Genomic DNA, 13,742 nt, shown 5'->3' with positions numbered 1-13,742 from the left:
TGTTAATCTACATAGGCATCTAATCGTGTTTGAAAATGTTTAAAATCTGTCATCGTTGCGAGCAGACATAAATAAAACCAGTCCCTCAATCATTGTGTGCAAGAAAAGTCAACAATTCCTTGACCCAATTATAACAGAGCTATACCTCCAAGCCATTTAAAACAACTCTCCTCACCCTTCACCTCTGAAAGTGCCCTCTGCCTTGTTGCCAGGTAACCAGAGAGGATGTTGACCTGTGGTCCGTGGTGTCACAGAACCATCCGGACCCACACCTCTTGGAATGAGGGTAAAATTAGCAGAGACGCGCTGCAAACATGCATTCAGCTCTCATTGACCGTAAATGACCAGCGGCCCTTTAAGCCTGGTGACAATACCGTTTGACTTTTAACTGTCAGCAGGCTGAGTTGAAGAAAAGAGGAGCTGAATGTAACAAAAACCCTGCTGTCAAAGCATCAGCGCTGAAGGTTGCGTGGACCTTATTCAGGGAGAGGTTAAGCCTGTGTAGAGGCTTATCCCCGGGTCAAAGGGTCAAGAGCACTAAAGCACAGAAAGCATTCCTTCTTTCAATTCAGACACACCCTGTGTATTGACCATTTATTTGAGTTTCCTCCATCGGTATTTAGCTCAGGAAGATGAACGCCTCTTATTTCACTCATTTACTTAGCAAATAAATCATCAAGCACAAGTTTAAGAGCACATCCGAGGCCTGTATGTTGCTTTATTCACACCAACAGAGGGCAGCAGAGAAACATAAAGTAACCGAACTTCTGAACATGAAGATTATGCATGTAGTTTAAGTGTGCCTGCATGTCACACACACACACACACACACACACACACACACACACACACACACACAATACCCCAGCTTCATATCAAGCCGACTCACCTGCACTGTTTGTCGGTCAGGTATTCCACTGTAAACAGATATCTGAGGCACTGCCTGTCTTCCTGTTGTTGTGCTACTCGTAGTACTGCTAGTGTTACTACCACCACTGCTGCTGCTGCTACTATGACCAGTGCTAGTAGAAGTGGTAGCAGTAGTAGTAGTAGCATTAGAGGTACTACTACTGCTGCTGGCAGCTGTGGTGCTGGAGGTGGAGGAGGTGGCCGTGGTGGTCCCGGTACTGTTGGCCGTGGAGGCAGGGGCCCCCGGCTCGCTCTCCATGGTGCCCTCTGCTCTTCTCACCTTTGACCCGCGGCTCCTCTGAATGGCTCTCCTGTGCCTGAAGAGGGAAGAAGGAGAGCACATGAGAAAAAAAGGGCACACTATTCCCATTCTTTATCCCAAACCAAAGAAAATAATAAAAAGGTTTCTCTCAAGATGGGGAAACTACAACAGACAAGGAAAGAAACATCTGTAGGAGAGGCAAAATAGTCCTGTACAGTTCAACTTCAAGGAAATGTGAGTCCAGCAACACATCAATTAATTTGATGTGATAATGAAATCATAAGGGAAGAGGAAGTGAGTGCGAGTATGTCAGAGATAAAACATCTATAGGACTGCAATTGAAGATTATTTTCATTATCAATGAATCTGCTGATTGTCTGATTTGACCAACAAAACATATTCAGTTTAATATCATAAATAACAAAGAAAAAGCATTAAGTCTGCATATTTGGGAAGCTGGAATCAGAGTGTTTTGCATTTTTGTTTGAAAAATGACTAAAACGACCATTGATTCAAATTCAAGTTCAGCCTTTTTTTCCAGGCTCAGAAATCAGTCTGACCAACCAAACAAAACTTCCATTTCTATTGGAAAGTCTGCTTAATTGCTCTGAGTTTCTATTATGCTTCGTGGTGCCTCAAACAACATTGTGCTGCCAGGAGACTGCAAAAGAGTTGTTGCTCCTGAGACTGGAGCAAGAAACCAGGTGCTATCCAGGCGGATTTCAAGGCCGAAACAATGATTCTCTCCCAGTTGTGTCCTTCCACACTGCCACACAACCATGATTTGATCTGAAGGAGGTGGATCTCCAATCTCTGTTCCAAGATTGGACTCATTGCTTTTCTTTTGTTTCAAGTGACTTTATCAATGTATTTTATGGGTATTCACGCATTTAATAAATGTTACTGCTAACCACATCACAATTACACTTAAATTTCTCGGAAATCACTGCAAGTCCTGAAATATACGTCAGAATAGTGTCTGCAAATGGACTCATTGCTAAATATGAGTAAATGTGGAAAGTTCTGCATTACACAAATCTGCAGTAGGACTTGAGCATCAGCTGGGAAAATGACTGATTCTTCTGAAGTCTGTTTATTCTGCATACACAGAAATATTATCATCTAAATTCATGAGCCTATTCAAATAAACTACCCCTGCACTGTTCTGAGAACACAGGCGGAACAAAAACATAATACAAATGTGTCTGACTTCATTCTCTCAAAAACAAAAAGTGAGGCATGGCAGAACAAAGCTGGTTAGAGAGGCATATGAAAATGCTATTCATAAAGCTAATGAAATCCACTGAGTTTTGCATAAAAAGAGGCACAGTGTCTGGCTAACAACCCTAAATTACATCTTACACACTGGAGTGTTTCATATAAACAACAAAACTCGCATTCGGTGAAAGTTAATTGGGAAGGCAGCAGACGCTGTTCTAAATATGACTGAAACTCGCATCAAAACGCCCCAGACTGTGATACAAACACATCAATGAATTTAACATGAGAATCAGCCTAATTTTTGCCCAAACTCTGCTCAGTCTTCTTCTTCTTAATAACAATCAGCTAATGGATAACTACTGTGTCAAAAGCAATGTTAATGTGACATACAGCATCTCAGACTTCTGACTCAATTTCTTCTCATCCGTCATGAGCACGGAAGAGAAAAGAACGAATGATTAAGCCTCCTTCAGTAAAAGCCTTTTTAACGTTGGTCCCCTGGTGCTCTACTATCCATTAGCACAGGCAGAGAAGGTTCAAGGCTCTCCAGGCAGATGAGATGGAGGGGGCCCTCAGCATGACAGGTGATAAGATGAGGGGAGCAGAGACAGGATGCTTCCTCTGTGATGTTTTGTTGAAAGAATACGAAGAAAGTTCAGAAGTTTCTGACGAAGCAGAGCTCTAATAGAAGGAGACCATCGAGACTTTGAGACGCTAGTTGTGCAGAGGAGGGGCTGGGATTCAAACGGCATGACAGCTGATGTAACGGAGCTGAAAAAAGAGGCCAACATGGGGAGGATGGAATTTCTAGCCTTGAGGTTAGAGGTGTGTGCATTAAGTTATAGAGGGGGAGTGGGCTGGAAGGGAACAAGAACGAGCAAGGGGTGAAGGGCCGAGTGAGCAGGTTGAGGGTTTCAAACAGCTTGGAGTGGAAAGAGGGTGTGATGGAAGTAATTAAATAAGAAGCGAAGCTGCTGCCATGCCGCAATTGTTAAGCTATTTCCTCCTCCTCCTCATTATTCTTTTGAACGGATTAGGGGCCAAAGCACAGCTCTATAGCCCACTTACGCTACAAAGCAGACTTGGAAACAAACTGCAATCTGACTAAACCATATGCTGCTCCTTGAAATGGCAAAAGCAGAACGGCCATAAATATCTGAGTAAACAAATCAGTCACTGAATGAGAAAAAGGATGGAAAAAGGACTCCATGTGCTTTAAATTACAACTTGAGATGCTATGAATAAGGCTTAATAAGGTTAGTCATCACAGAGCTGGGTGATATGGCCTTAAAATAATAAAGCAATATTTTAGGCGATAAACAGTATATTTTGTTATTTTGAAATCTTCTCTTGTTGCACTTTATAAATGTCAGGACAGGGCGACAAAGTCAAATATCAGGATATGTTTGACCAAATACCGTGAGATCAAAATTGCGACAATTCTATCTATGACTTTTGGTACTTGGACAAAATATTAGTACAATGAGATTTTTGATACATAATCATCAGTAATGTGGATATAATGGCAAAGTTGGTAAAGGCATTTATTAGAACAAGTCGAACAGCCTTGTAAATTCAGAAAATTACATCACTTGACTGTAATGCAGCCTTCAAAACCAGGAAAAGGAACAGTTAATATATAACGATTTCCAAAACCTAAGAAAATATCTAATTTCATATCACAACAGTGATATAATATCGATATATTGCCCAGTGCTAGTACATCCTTTATATTTCAGTTAAAATGCACTGACATGCACAACAGAACAAAACTTGTCAACACTATTCTCTACGCAGGAATGTCTGGGGTCATTAAATTATATGAGAGCAATCTAAATAAAAAATGAAAACCAAACCAAGCCAGAAAATCCCTGAAAAAGGGGGACTGACAGACATTATTCAATTTAGCAAAAATATAAGAATTGTAACCGCTCCAAAACAAAGGAACCACACATTTGCATTCTGCAGTGCTTGTGGCGAATTTCAAATTTCATCTCTACATAATTGTGGCTGCGAAAAAGCTGAAATTTTGTCAGGCAGAGTGGCTTTCTGGTTGTAAACAAAGCACTGCCACTGCCAAAGCCTGCCTGCCTGTATGCAGTCATTAGCCTACATCCCAGAGTCTCCTTCACCTCATGTGTGGAGAGGGGAGGGAATCCCCTCTGGTAATGATGCCTTCAGACCCTGTCTTTCTGAGAGGAGTCACCCATCCATCAGTGAAGGGGGTGCGAATGGGATCACCCCCCCACTCAAATCCTTAACCCCACTTCCACATCTACAAGCTTTGATTTGATTTGGAGAAAAACGTGGTACCCATGAAAAGTGGTAGAGCCAGTGTGTTTGAGAGCACATCAAAGCAGCGCCAGCAGCCTGTAATACATCGCAAAGAGCTGGTCAACACCATAACAACACAATGTCAACTATTTGCGCGCCTCAAAAGAGATCATATTGATCTACTCAGCTGGCATTACAAGACCGCAAGACCCGACCGTCAGATTTTTGTCTAGAGGATTTGCATAGCCCGCAGGAAGATGAGAGCTGTTAAGAGACTGTCAGACAGACTGGCTGTCTCTACAGAGCTTAGATCACTGAGAGAGAGTGCTGGAGCCTCCATCAGTGTCTGTCCGTTAGTCTACACATAGGAAAACTCTGATGACCCACATTAAAAAAATACCACAAGAACACACGTGTCAGCTGCACAAATCGATTGACGTGTGATAATGGCTGTAAGAGCCCACAGAGAGATGTATGTTAGTGTGTATGTTTGTGTATGTGTGTGTGTGGAGGGGTACTCTGCTGCTGAGACAAAGCCCCCTAACCCTGATGCTCCTACCTCCTCCGGCCCCCCCAACGCGATGCAGGGGTATGATGCCCCATCCCCCGGGAGCGTGCTGTCCTCCTGCAGGATGTTGCTCTTCTTTGTCTGCCTCACTGAGTGGCTGGCTGGTTGGCTGACTGACTGAATGAGTGAGCGTGTGCGAGCGTGTTTCTGTGCTATATCCAAACCCCCAGCCCCTCTTGTCTACCCCCAACTCAAAGCGAGCTTGTCGTCCCAGCATCAACACCCCACTCCACCAACCAGGCCGCGGCCTGCCTCCTGATTATGTGGTATCCTAGCGACAGCCAACGGGGTGCCTATGGAATCCCCGTGCAGAGCGGTGTGCTGATTGGACAACAGGATCCCCTCTAATGAAGATGATGGTAATGATTTTACTCCGTCTCTCCCCTCCCCCTCTGCTGCTGCCTGAATACTGAATTTTTTTAAGGATGCATAGACCCTCCAAAATAAGGTGGGCTGTAATCATCACCTAAATTATTTTTTTTTTGTGTAAAAAAGTCAAATCTAAGGTAGTGAGGAGTGATTTATTAAAATGACAGCTCAGACATATCTCTTTATTTTGCTAAGTCTAAGTCCGGACAGCTGAAAACTGAAGGCTACATTTCAAGTTCAGTGCCTCAAATTTAAAGACAGCACCATTTTCACCAATAACTGGCAGCTCTGAATGGCCCAATTTTGTATCATGACATTCAGCTAAGGACCATGTGCCCAGACTGAACATCTAACCCATTATCTTACTAGCAAGACAGTATCATTATCAATTTTGTGACAGAGGTTAGAGAGTAAAAAAAAAAAAAAAAAGGAATTGTGATCCATCAAGACACCTATTACCCAGTGACTGCCTGTTATGAGAGGCCCTGGTAGATTAAATCTTTACCACAATTTGCTCTAATCCTGCTAAAAGTGCACCATTAAAAAGCCCCAACTCAACTAATTGCATAAATCAGAATTTGAGGGGCTAGCCAAGTCGCAGCAGGAAAGCGTCAAACCACCTATTTATAACAGTTATGGAAATTACATGCAAAACAATAGGATTAGAAAATTGCGATCCCGTCATAAAAGTGAAATGGGATAGGTTTGCAGTTGAATTCAAACCTCTCTTTAATGACAACAGGATTCATTTATGTGGAATAGGGAAGATAAAACCAGAGGATAATGGCATGCTTACGGTCTGCCCCACCACATTAACACGCCACCCGACTGTCTGGCTGTATGAAATGTTGCCATTTGAATCGTTTGCTGGCGCAATGTGGTATTGATTGGGGCCAACCATGCGTGAACCTCATTGATTATTATCTTCACATTAGCATATAGATTAGCTGGTGAAGGAGCCAGAAACGCAAGCCTCGAGTCTCACACTTGGCTAACAGAGCTGTGCAGCAGATGGGGGTCAAAACAGGAAAAGGAACGGGGTGGCTTAGTTTAATATGAGCTCCTTGATGATGGACCTCAACATCTGAAAACCAAGGTCGCCGAACTGCCATGAGATACTAGAATAAACAGAGAGCAGTCGCATAGAAGTGAGGCATAAGGGGTGGTCCAGCGAGGGGCTTAAAAACAAATAAACCCCGCCTTTTGTTTAAAGGGCATTCAAGCTCATTATCAATGACAAAAAATGTTGATGCCTAACAAGCTCTTTTGGGGAGAGGTATAAAAATAAATGATCTAGGCACCATATGAGCCCTGCTTTTAGATTCCTACATCAAAGACACTGCCAGCCGATGTACTAAAAAGTTTGCATGAAAATATACCAACTCCGTACTCATTAAGATTCATCTGAAAAGTTTAAAATAAACCAGAATTATTTTAATTGACATATGAGTCACTCAAGAACATATTGTACAGAACTAAAATGTTTTTTTTCCTTTAAGGGACTGAATATATTCATTGGATGCATATGGACTGTTTTCAATTATTTTTTGGTGAGGAATGCCTATTTATATCACGCAGGAGAAATGGAGCATCTGCCTGCCAGACTGTGTGTTTAAGATGGTTGAAATGTTTTAAGCACTACAGTACTTCATTATAATGCTGCTTTGACCCACATTTTACCTTTAACGAAAAAAAATGCAGCTTCTGCGATTTGAATACTGCATTTGGCCATACTTTGATTTTAATGATATTTTAATAAATTGTTCAGCCCTAGCCCAGCCCTTCTATTTATAAATGTACATACACATACAGTTTCATGCAATTTTTTAAAAGATATTTTATATTTTGCTACTTGCATATTTTATTTTTATAAACCTGTTTTATTCAATCTCTCTATAATGTGGTATTTCTATTCTAAAAAGGAGCTACTATGAACAAACCAATTTCCCCTCAGGGATCAACAACCTATTTCTGATTCTGACAGCCCGTGAAGGAGGCTGTCATTTCTGCAATGTATGAATTAACCCGGTTTAAAAAAATATATGAATAGATTTTCCAGTTCAAGTTGATCTTCATTTGAATGATCCAACATCTATTAAGAAAATCTTGAAATAGATCTTTCAGTATAAACCTTGGATCCTGTAGATGCGGGTCAGGGTCCGAAATTAACAGCTGCCAAGCACCAAATCCAGGTAAATTTTCTGTTATGCAAGTAAATCTCTAAAGACACCTGAATGTACCTACCTTGTGAACTCAGAAATCTATACTCGAATGGCTAAAAAATGTGTTTAAAACAGGAAAGATTCTATTTTTTTTCTCATTTTTCTTTGTTGAAAGACATTATCCTACATTGGCATTACTTTATTGTTCTTTCACTACAGTACATTTAATAAGTGGATGCTAAAATCAAGACAATATCCAATTCATTTCTCCATAGGCAGATTTTAACCACACATCTCTGAAACCATTGAATTCAATTCTTTATGCAAACATTAATATTTTTAATGCACCAGGTTAGAGGGTTAACACTGCTTTTCTTAGAATATCTTTCATTTCCAAGCTAAGTTAGTAATGCAACTGAAATATCCCTAAGTGAATCGCTATTGAATTGAATCGGAATCTAATCGATTCGGCAAAACGCATGCAAAAATAACTGTGCCCATTCAATACCAAAACAATTACACAATGGACACAAAATTTGAATTAATAGACAGTAATTGGTCCTAGCCCCTCAAATGTGAGGAGTTGCCATTTTTCTATATTTCATGTCATTTTAAATTGAATATATTTGAATTTTTAATTTCAATAGTTTTTAGTTTTTGGTATCTTAATAAGATTTTTTAAATTGACAATATAATTGTCAGACTGCAGGCCTGAAAGAATCATTATTAGCTTAAGTTCATTGTAGAAATCATGCTGAGCTACCCAAATCTAAATCTGACCAATGAATCTTAACAGTACAAATCAGCTTTCACATCTTGTGCTCTACAAAAGCAGCATTTCCTTGGTGATGCTGGGGTCATCCCCTGAGGGTGAGGACGGCCTTTGTTAGGGTATGTAAGACAGAGATACCCTCTGATCCCGAGGCAAGATTGGTCGGGTAGCCGTAATTGAGCCATCTGACTCAGACGGACCTTGCTTCCACAGCTGAGTAGACCAGCACAAAGCGACCCTGGCTGCTTTCCAGGTTAAGTGTGCTGAGCGTGTGTGAGCCATACCAGCACACAGACTCATGCTGTGAAGATGCAAAACACTTTCACTCGCCTCTCCCCAGCCGACTGTTGTCTTTTTCTGCTCAGCTTTATTTAGTAAAGCCCGAACATGTAACGTGCAGATTGCTCAACAAGATGCTAAAATGAGTTTGGTTATTGACTCTCAAAATAAACATGGGAGAAGTAGACAGAGAAGCACACAGTGACAGACTGAGAGGGGGCAGCAGAATGACAGATAAATTTAAGATTCTCCCTCTGATCTATAAATACCACAGTGAAATAGTTCTGGCAAAGCCTACAGATTAGCAAGGCGCTTCAATCCAGCCTCTTCTATCAAAGCAGTCTCCGAGGCATCACTCTCAGGATTCGATCACACCAAGAGTAAAAAAAAATAGGTCAGGTATGAGCCGAGATGAGCAGCCGCACTGAAAAATGTAGTGCTTTACTGCTTTCATCAGAAACAAGTGCTTTAAATTTCTATCAACGCCGGCAGTGGACCAGCCAGACATCAAAAAGTTAATATAATCCAAAAGGATAACAGAGAAGCCTCTGGGTCACTGGAGACCCATGACTTTCAAGCAGCTTAGAGAAACTAATTGTGAGATCTGCAAGGATGTATTTCTTTATTACCTTTTTATGGACTAGATGACTGTGCCCAGCATGACATAGTCTTGCTATTTAATGGGGTTAAAATGGAGCCACTTAAATTCTCTCTTTTCCCCCTGATGAAAGGCTTTCTTCTCATTTGCACAAATATTATTTCTATGACACATCCTGATAGTGGGATCCTGATCCTGACCTCACTGCTGAGACTGTTACATCACATTAAAGCAGATGCAAAGGTCAATCTCATAATCTGTAAATTTATTCCCAGAGAAGCATACAAAGGTCAGAGTGGTCTTTGACCTGATGTGACATTTTGTAGGATGTGTTGTGCTCTTCGGTTTATCGCAATAACTAAAGCCTTTGAAATAATTAAAGATCTTTGACTGACACTAATAAGTGGATGGTCCTTTATGCTGATCAAGATATTCTCTGATTTAATATAATCACGCTATGACTGTAACTGTGCTGCTTAGTGCAGATGCATAAAAACACACAATATGTAATTTCTGCCAAAGAGACAAGACAAAACAAAAGATGTTTGCCGAGTGCCGCGTGGAGAGGGTCGGGCGGAGCGGGGGAGCATAGCTGCTGCTCAGAGCCAGCCAGCTCTAAAAGAATAAAGACCCTGAGTCACATCGGTTTCTACTCTGATTTGGGGCTCAGAGATTACATTTTAACTTTTGTGATTAAGAAATGGCTTTATCTTCACTCCTGTTTATCAACCTGACTGCAGCAGCGATCCACGGAGCTGACCTCCGTTATCAGGTATTTTATGTACTGTAATGTTTACTGGAGGGGAAATTAATTTTACTACATCAACATAATGTTACAGAGGGGAGAGGGGAAAAAGAAGAGAGAGAACCGGAGTCTTTGGTGAGTGCTGTGTTTAGTGAGTGGTTGACCTGAATTCAAAACACAGACAGATGTTTTAGTTTTATTCACATTACGTCTAATCTCATTTGCAGACTTCTTTCCTCACTCTCCTGGAAATTATACCGACAAGGGACCAAATGAAATGCGCTCTCACGTTAAGTAAATTTTCAGATTTCTCTGGGTTTGAACATTGCTGGAAACATTTCAGATAATGTAGGTACAAAATTCAACAAAATATATAGCAAAGGTCTAGTCATTTTTAGATACTCTAATGCAGAAATTTTATATATTATCTTAAAACTGCTTCACTTCACTGCTTTATTTGTACATCTGTTGAATATAAACACAACAGTTTTGAAAGGGCCTGCAATCACTTGATGGGATGAGCACAGATTACTTCATCATAAAGAGCAGAGAACATGACATTTGTTCAAGTAAAATATTTCCAAAAGTCTCTGTTCTTGCATCTTTCCTGCAGATGGATCTTTGAAAAGCGTCTCTGTATCATGCTGACTGTCGGTTGGTTTACTGACATCAAGCTTTTTATGCAACAAAGGGCAATTCTGCTCCCTTCAGTCATCACAATCGGTGCACAGTTGGCTGTTGACTTCAACCACTCAAATCAGGCAGTTAAGTGTCACATTTAAACATAAATAGATTGTCTAAAAAGATGAACACACTTTTGAACTAGCTGTCCACTTATAAAACTGCCTCAACATACTCAAGCCTGCTTTTTTAAATAAGGATCCTGATACGGACATAAAATCTTAGCAATTATCTCCTGACGTCATGAGCACCTACTGACAACCTTAATGTGACTACAAATGGAAACACTGGCTGCCGCTGTGACTGAAACTGGCAACTTGCACATACGGGAGTATCGTGGTGAGTATCTTGCCAATGAAAGCATGCCCAGGTATGCTGCTTTAACTCAAGGAAAAGATCAGTCCAACTATTTCGGCTGAGCAAACACGTCAAGCCTCTCTGATCCCAATCACGATTATCTCTAACAGATGCAGTGCAAAAGGCAAGTGAATGCACAGTGGGTACAGATGAGGGAGCATTGGGGCCATCTCACATGTAAATCAGCATTCGTCTAAACAAAACATGATATTGATGTGTGGCTCTCACCTCTCCTGAAACAAACAAATCAACATTTTCATAACACTCACATTAATAGCACAGAACAATTCATTTGAATAACAGCCTACAGCATTACACCAGGTGTCAGCTAAGAATAGATGTGCACATTTTTCTGGCTGTGTGATCTCAGGTTTAAAAGCAGTCCGTTTACTCCATAATAACAGTGTGCCATGCTTTTAAGTGGACAAAGCAACATCCACCTGCATTAACCTGAGTAGCCTTGAAGAAAATCTATTAGCTTCTTCACTGAGGGTGTTGACATTTTTTCTTCTTGTAATAAACAAATTACTGGGCATGATCTGACTCTTTTGAGAGCGCAGATAATATGAGGAAGAGGTGTGTACCATAGGCAACAAGTGTAGACGCCTGGGAGATAGGGCTAAATTGACTTTAGTTGAAGAATAGTGGCATTGTAAGTTTGTCTGAATGAAATGTGCTTACTGGATTCATTGCATTGTAGCCTGACAACATTGATTAATATTGTCATTTAAACCTGTAAATATTCAGAAAGTTTGAGGATTTGGAAAGTAAGTGGACGGGACAGAAGCAAAATCATTATTCTGAGCAATGATTTTCTCCTTTCTCAGCATCAAATGATGGCTTGACTAAAGGTTTCTCAGGGAGCAGCGCATGCAGACCCAAAGTGGCAACACCATCAGAGGATCAACACATCAAGTTTAGTTCCCTGACAGACAGAAAAGTAACTTCATCACAGATACAGACTCTGCCAAAGCCAGCCCACAAGACTGCTATCAGCAAAAGTACTGTCCAAAGAATCAATCTGATATCTTTGAGTTTTCAATTAAAAAAATATGACATTGTTTACATTTTCAAAGACAAAACTGGCAGATAAAGGACACCATTTTTTAAGTGGCAGTCACCAAGATACAAATACAACCATAAAAAACAGACAGACACTCTGTTGGAGGGATTAGCTTTTAACTATGGCGTTATTTTGACCACAGTCGGGTCACTGGTGGGCCATGGTCACAGGCTCTAGTGGAGTGGAGAGGTGCTGCTATCCTCGGCGACGACCTACACTTGTCAAAATAACTCCTCCTCTGTGCTAAAGGTCGTGACCTGTGGGGACCTAAAGTTGCTTAAAGAAAGCATCTGGCTAACTTTAAAAAGTGCAGAGGCAGAGACGAGACAAACGAAGAAGCCATTACTATCCAGAAAATTCAATTAACGTGATTTTTTCTCACGCACTGAATTCCATTCATAGCTAATTTTTTAATGGACTCCGTCACAACACTGGCTAACATTAGCGCTAACTTCGGTTTGTTATTCGTCACCATGCCGCTGCTGTTTTTCTTCACTAGCATCCAGCAAGCTAAAGTTAGCCGCTGAACTAACGTCAACATTAGCAAGCGAGCGAGCTACAGACAGGCTTGCTGCTGTCTGCTGCTGTTTCGGGGCCCCGAGAGGACGTTAGCTAGTGCGACAGAGTAACCTCACGCGTTCCGACACACAACACAAACACACACACGGTGACCGACCCTCGTGCCCACCGTGACACCCCGTGCCAAGAAGCGAGCTGGACGTCGCCTTACCGTTAACGTAGACCTCGTAGGCTGGCTCCTCTCTCTCTGGCCGCTCTCTCTCTCTCTCTCTCTCGCTGTTTTTCCTGATACTCTACACCATTTCTGGCTGGTGGCTCGCTGTATCCGTCAGGCTGAGCTCGGAGCAGACCAGCGGCAGCGAAAGAGCAGAGCAGAGCAGAGCAGGGGCGGGCCGAGGCAACTCTTTTCATTTGCATTCCGAACTGGTAACGTGACCCGAATCTGGCCAATGAGAACACGGTATGGTGTTTAAACCCCGCCCCATCTGCTGTCAATCAACAGCCGCCCTCCCCCTCCCCCTCCCCCCCTCCCCCCCTCCTCCACCGTGCGCCTGTCAGGTGGCGACCGCTGTCTTCATCTCCATGGCAACAAGCGGGCTTTAACCCTGACGCTGCGGTCTGTTTGCACTGTAACTTCGCTAAAGTTGTGGTTTGGCCTACAAACCGCAGCTCAGGGACTAATAATAATTATGACAATGAGCTAATAGTGTTAGATAAGGGCTACCAAGTCTTAAAGGTACGTGACGCTTTATAGAGTGGTGTAGTTTGTAGTCTTGAAACCCGGAAATCAGCATTTTTTATTATCACATCCGGTTCCCTCATCTCAAAGTCAATGAGTATTTTTAATAGGTTTTCAATTAAATCCCTGAAATAAGGTCTGTGGTTTCCACAGGCTTAATATATTTACACTTTTTGTTCTACAACATAAAATACATCATTTAATGTCCCATAATTTAATTATAA

General features: G+C 41.6%; 1 protein-coding gene across 1 annotated transcript in view; it reads right to left on the bottom strand.

Annotated features, from left to right (window-relative positions):
* Positions 1-13,118, bottom strand: part of phc2b (polyhomeotic homolog 2b (Drosophila)) — a 38,336-nt gene extending 25,218 nt beyond the window's left edge. Inside the window, exons 1-2 of the mRNA XM_073468621.1 lie at positions 12,991-13,118; positions 890-1,226 (exon numbers count right to left, since the gene is read on the bottom strand). Of these exons, the coding sequence (XP_073324722.1) occupies positions 890-1,168 (279 nt within the window). The 5' untranslated portion in view covers positions 1,169-1,226; positions 12,991-13,118. The remainder of the gene's footprint in view (positions 1-889; positions 1,227-12,990) is intronic.
* Positions 13,119-13,742: the final 624 nt, after the last annotated feature.

Source organism: Pagrus major, chromosome 6, assembly GCF_040436345.1.
Source record: "Pagrus major chromosome 6, Pma_NU_1.0".
Classification (NCBI taxonomy): Eukaryota; Metazoa; Chordata; class Actinopteri; order Spariformes; family Sparidae; genus Pagrus; species Pagrus major.
Note: the sequence above shows the minus strand (reverse complement) of the source record. Positions and strands in the feature narration are given on the sequence as shown.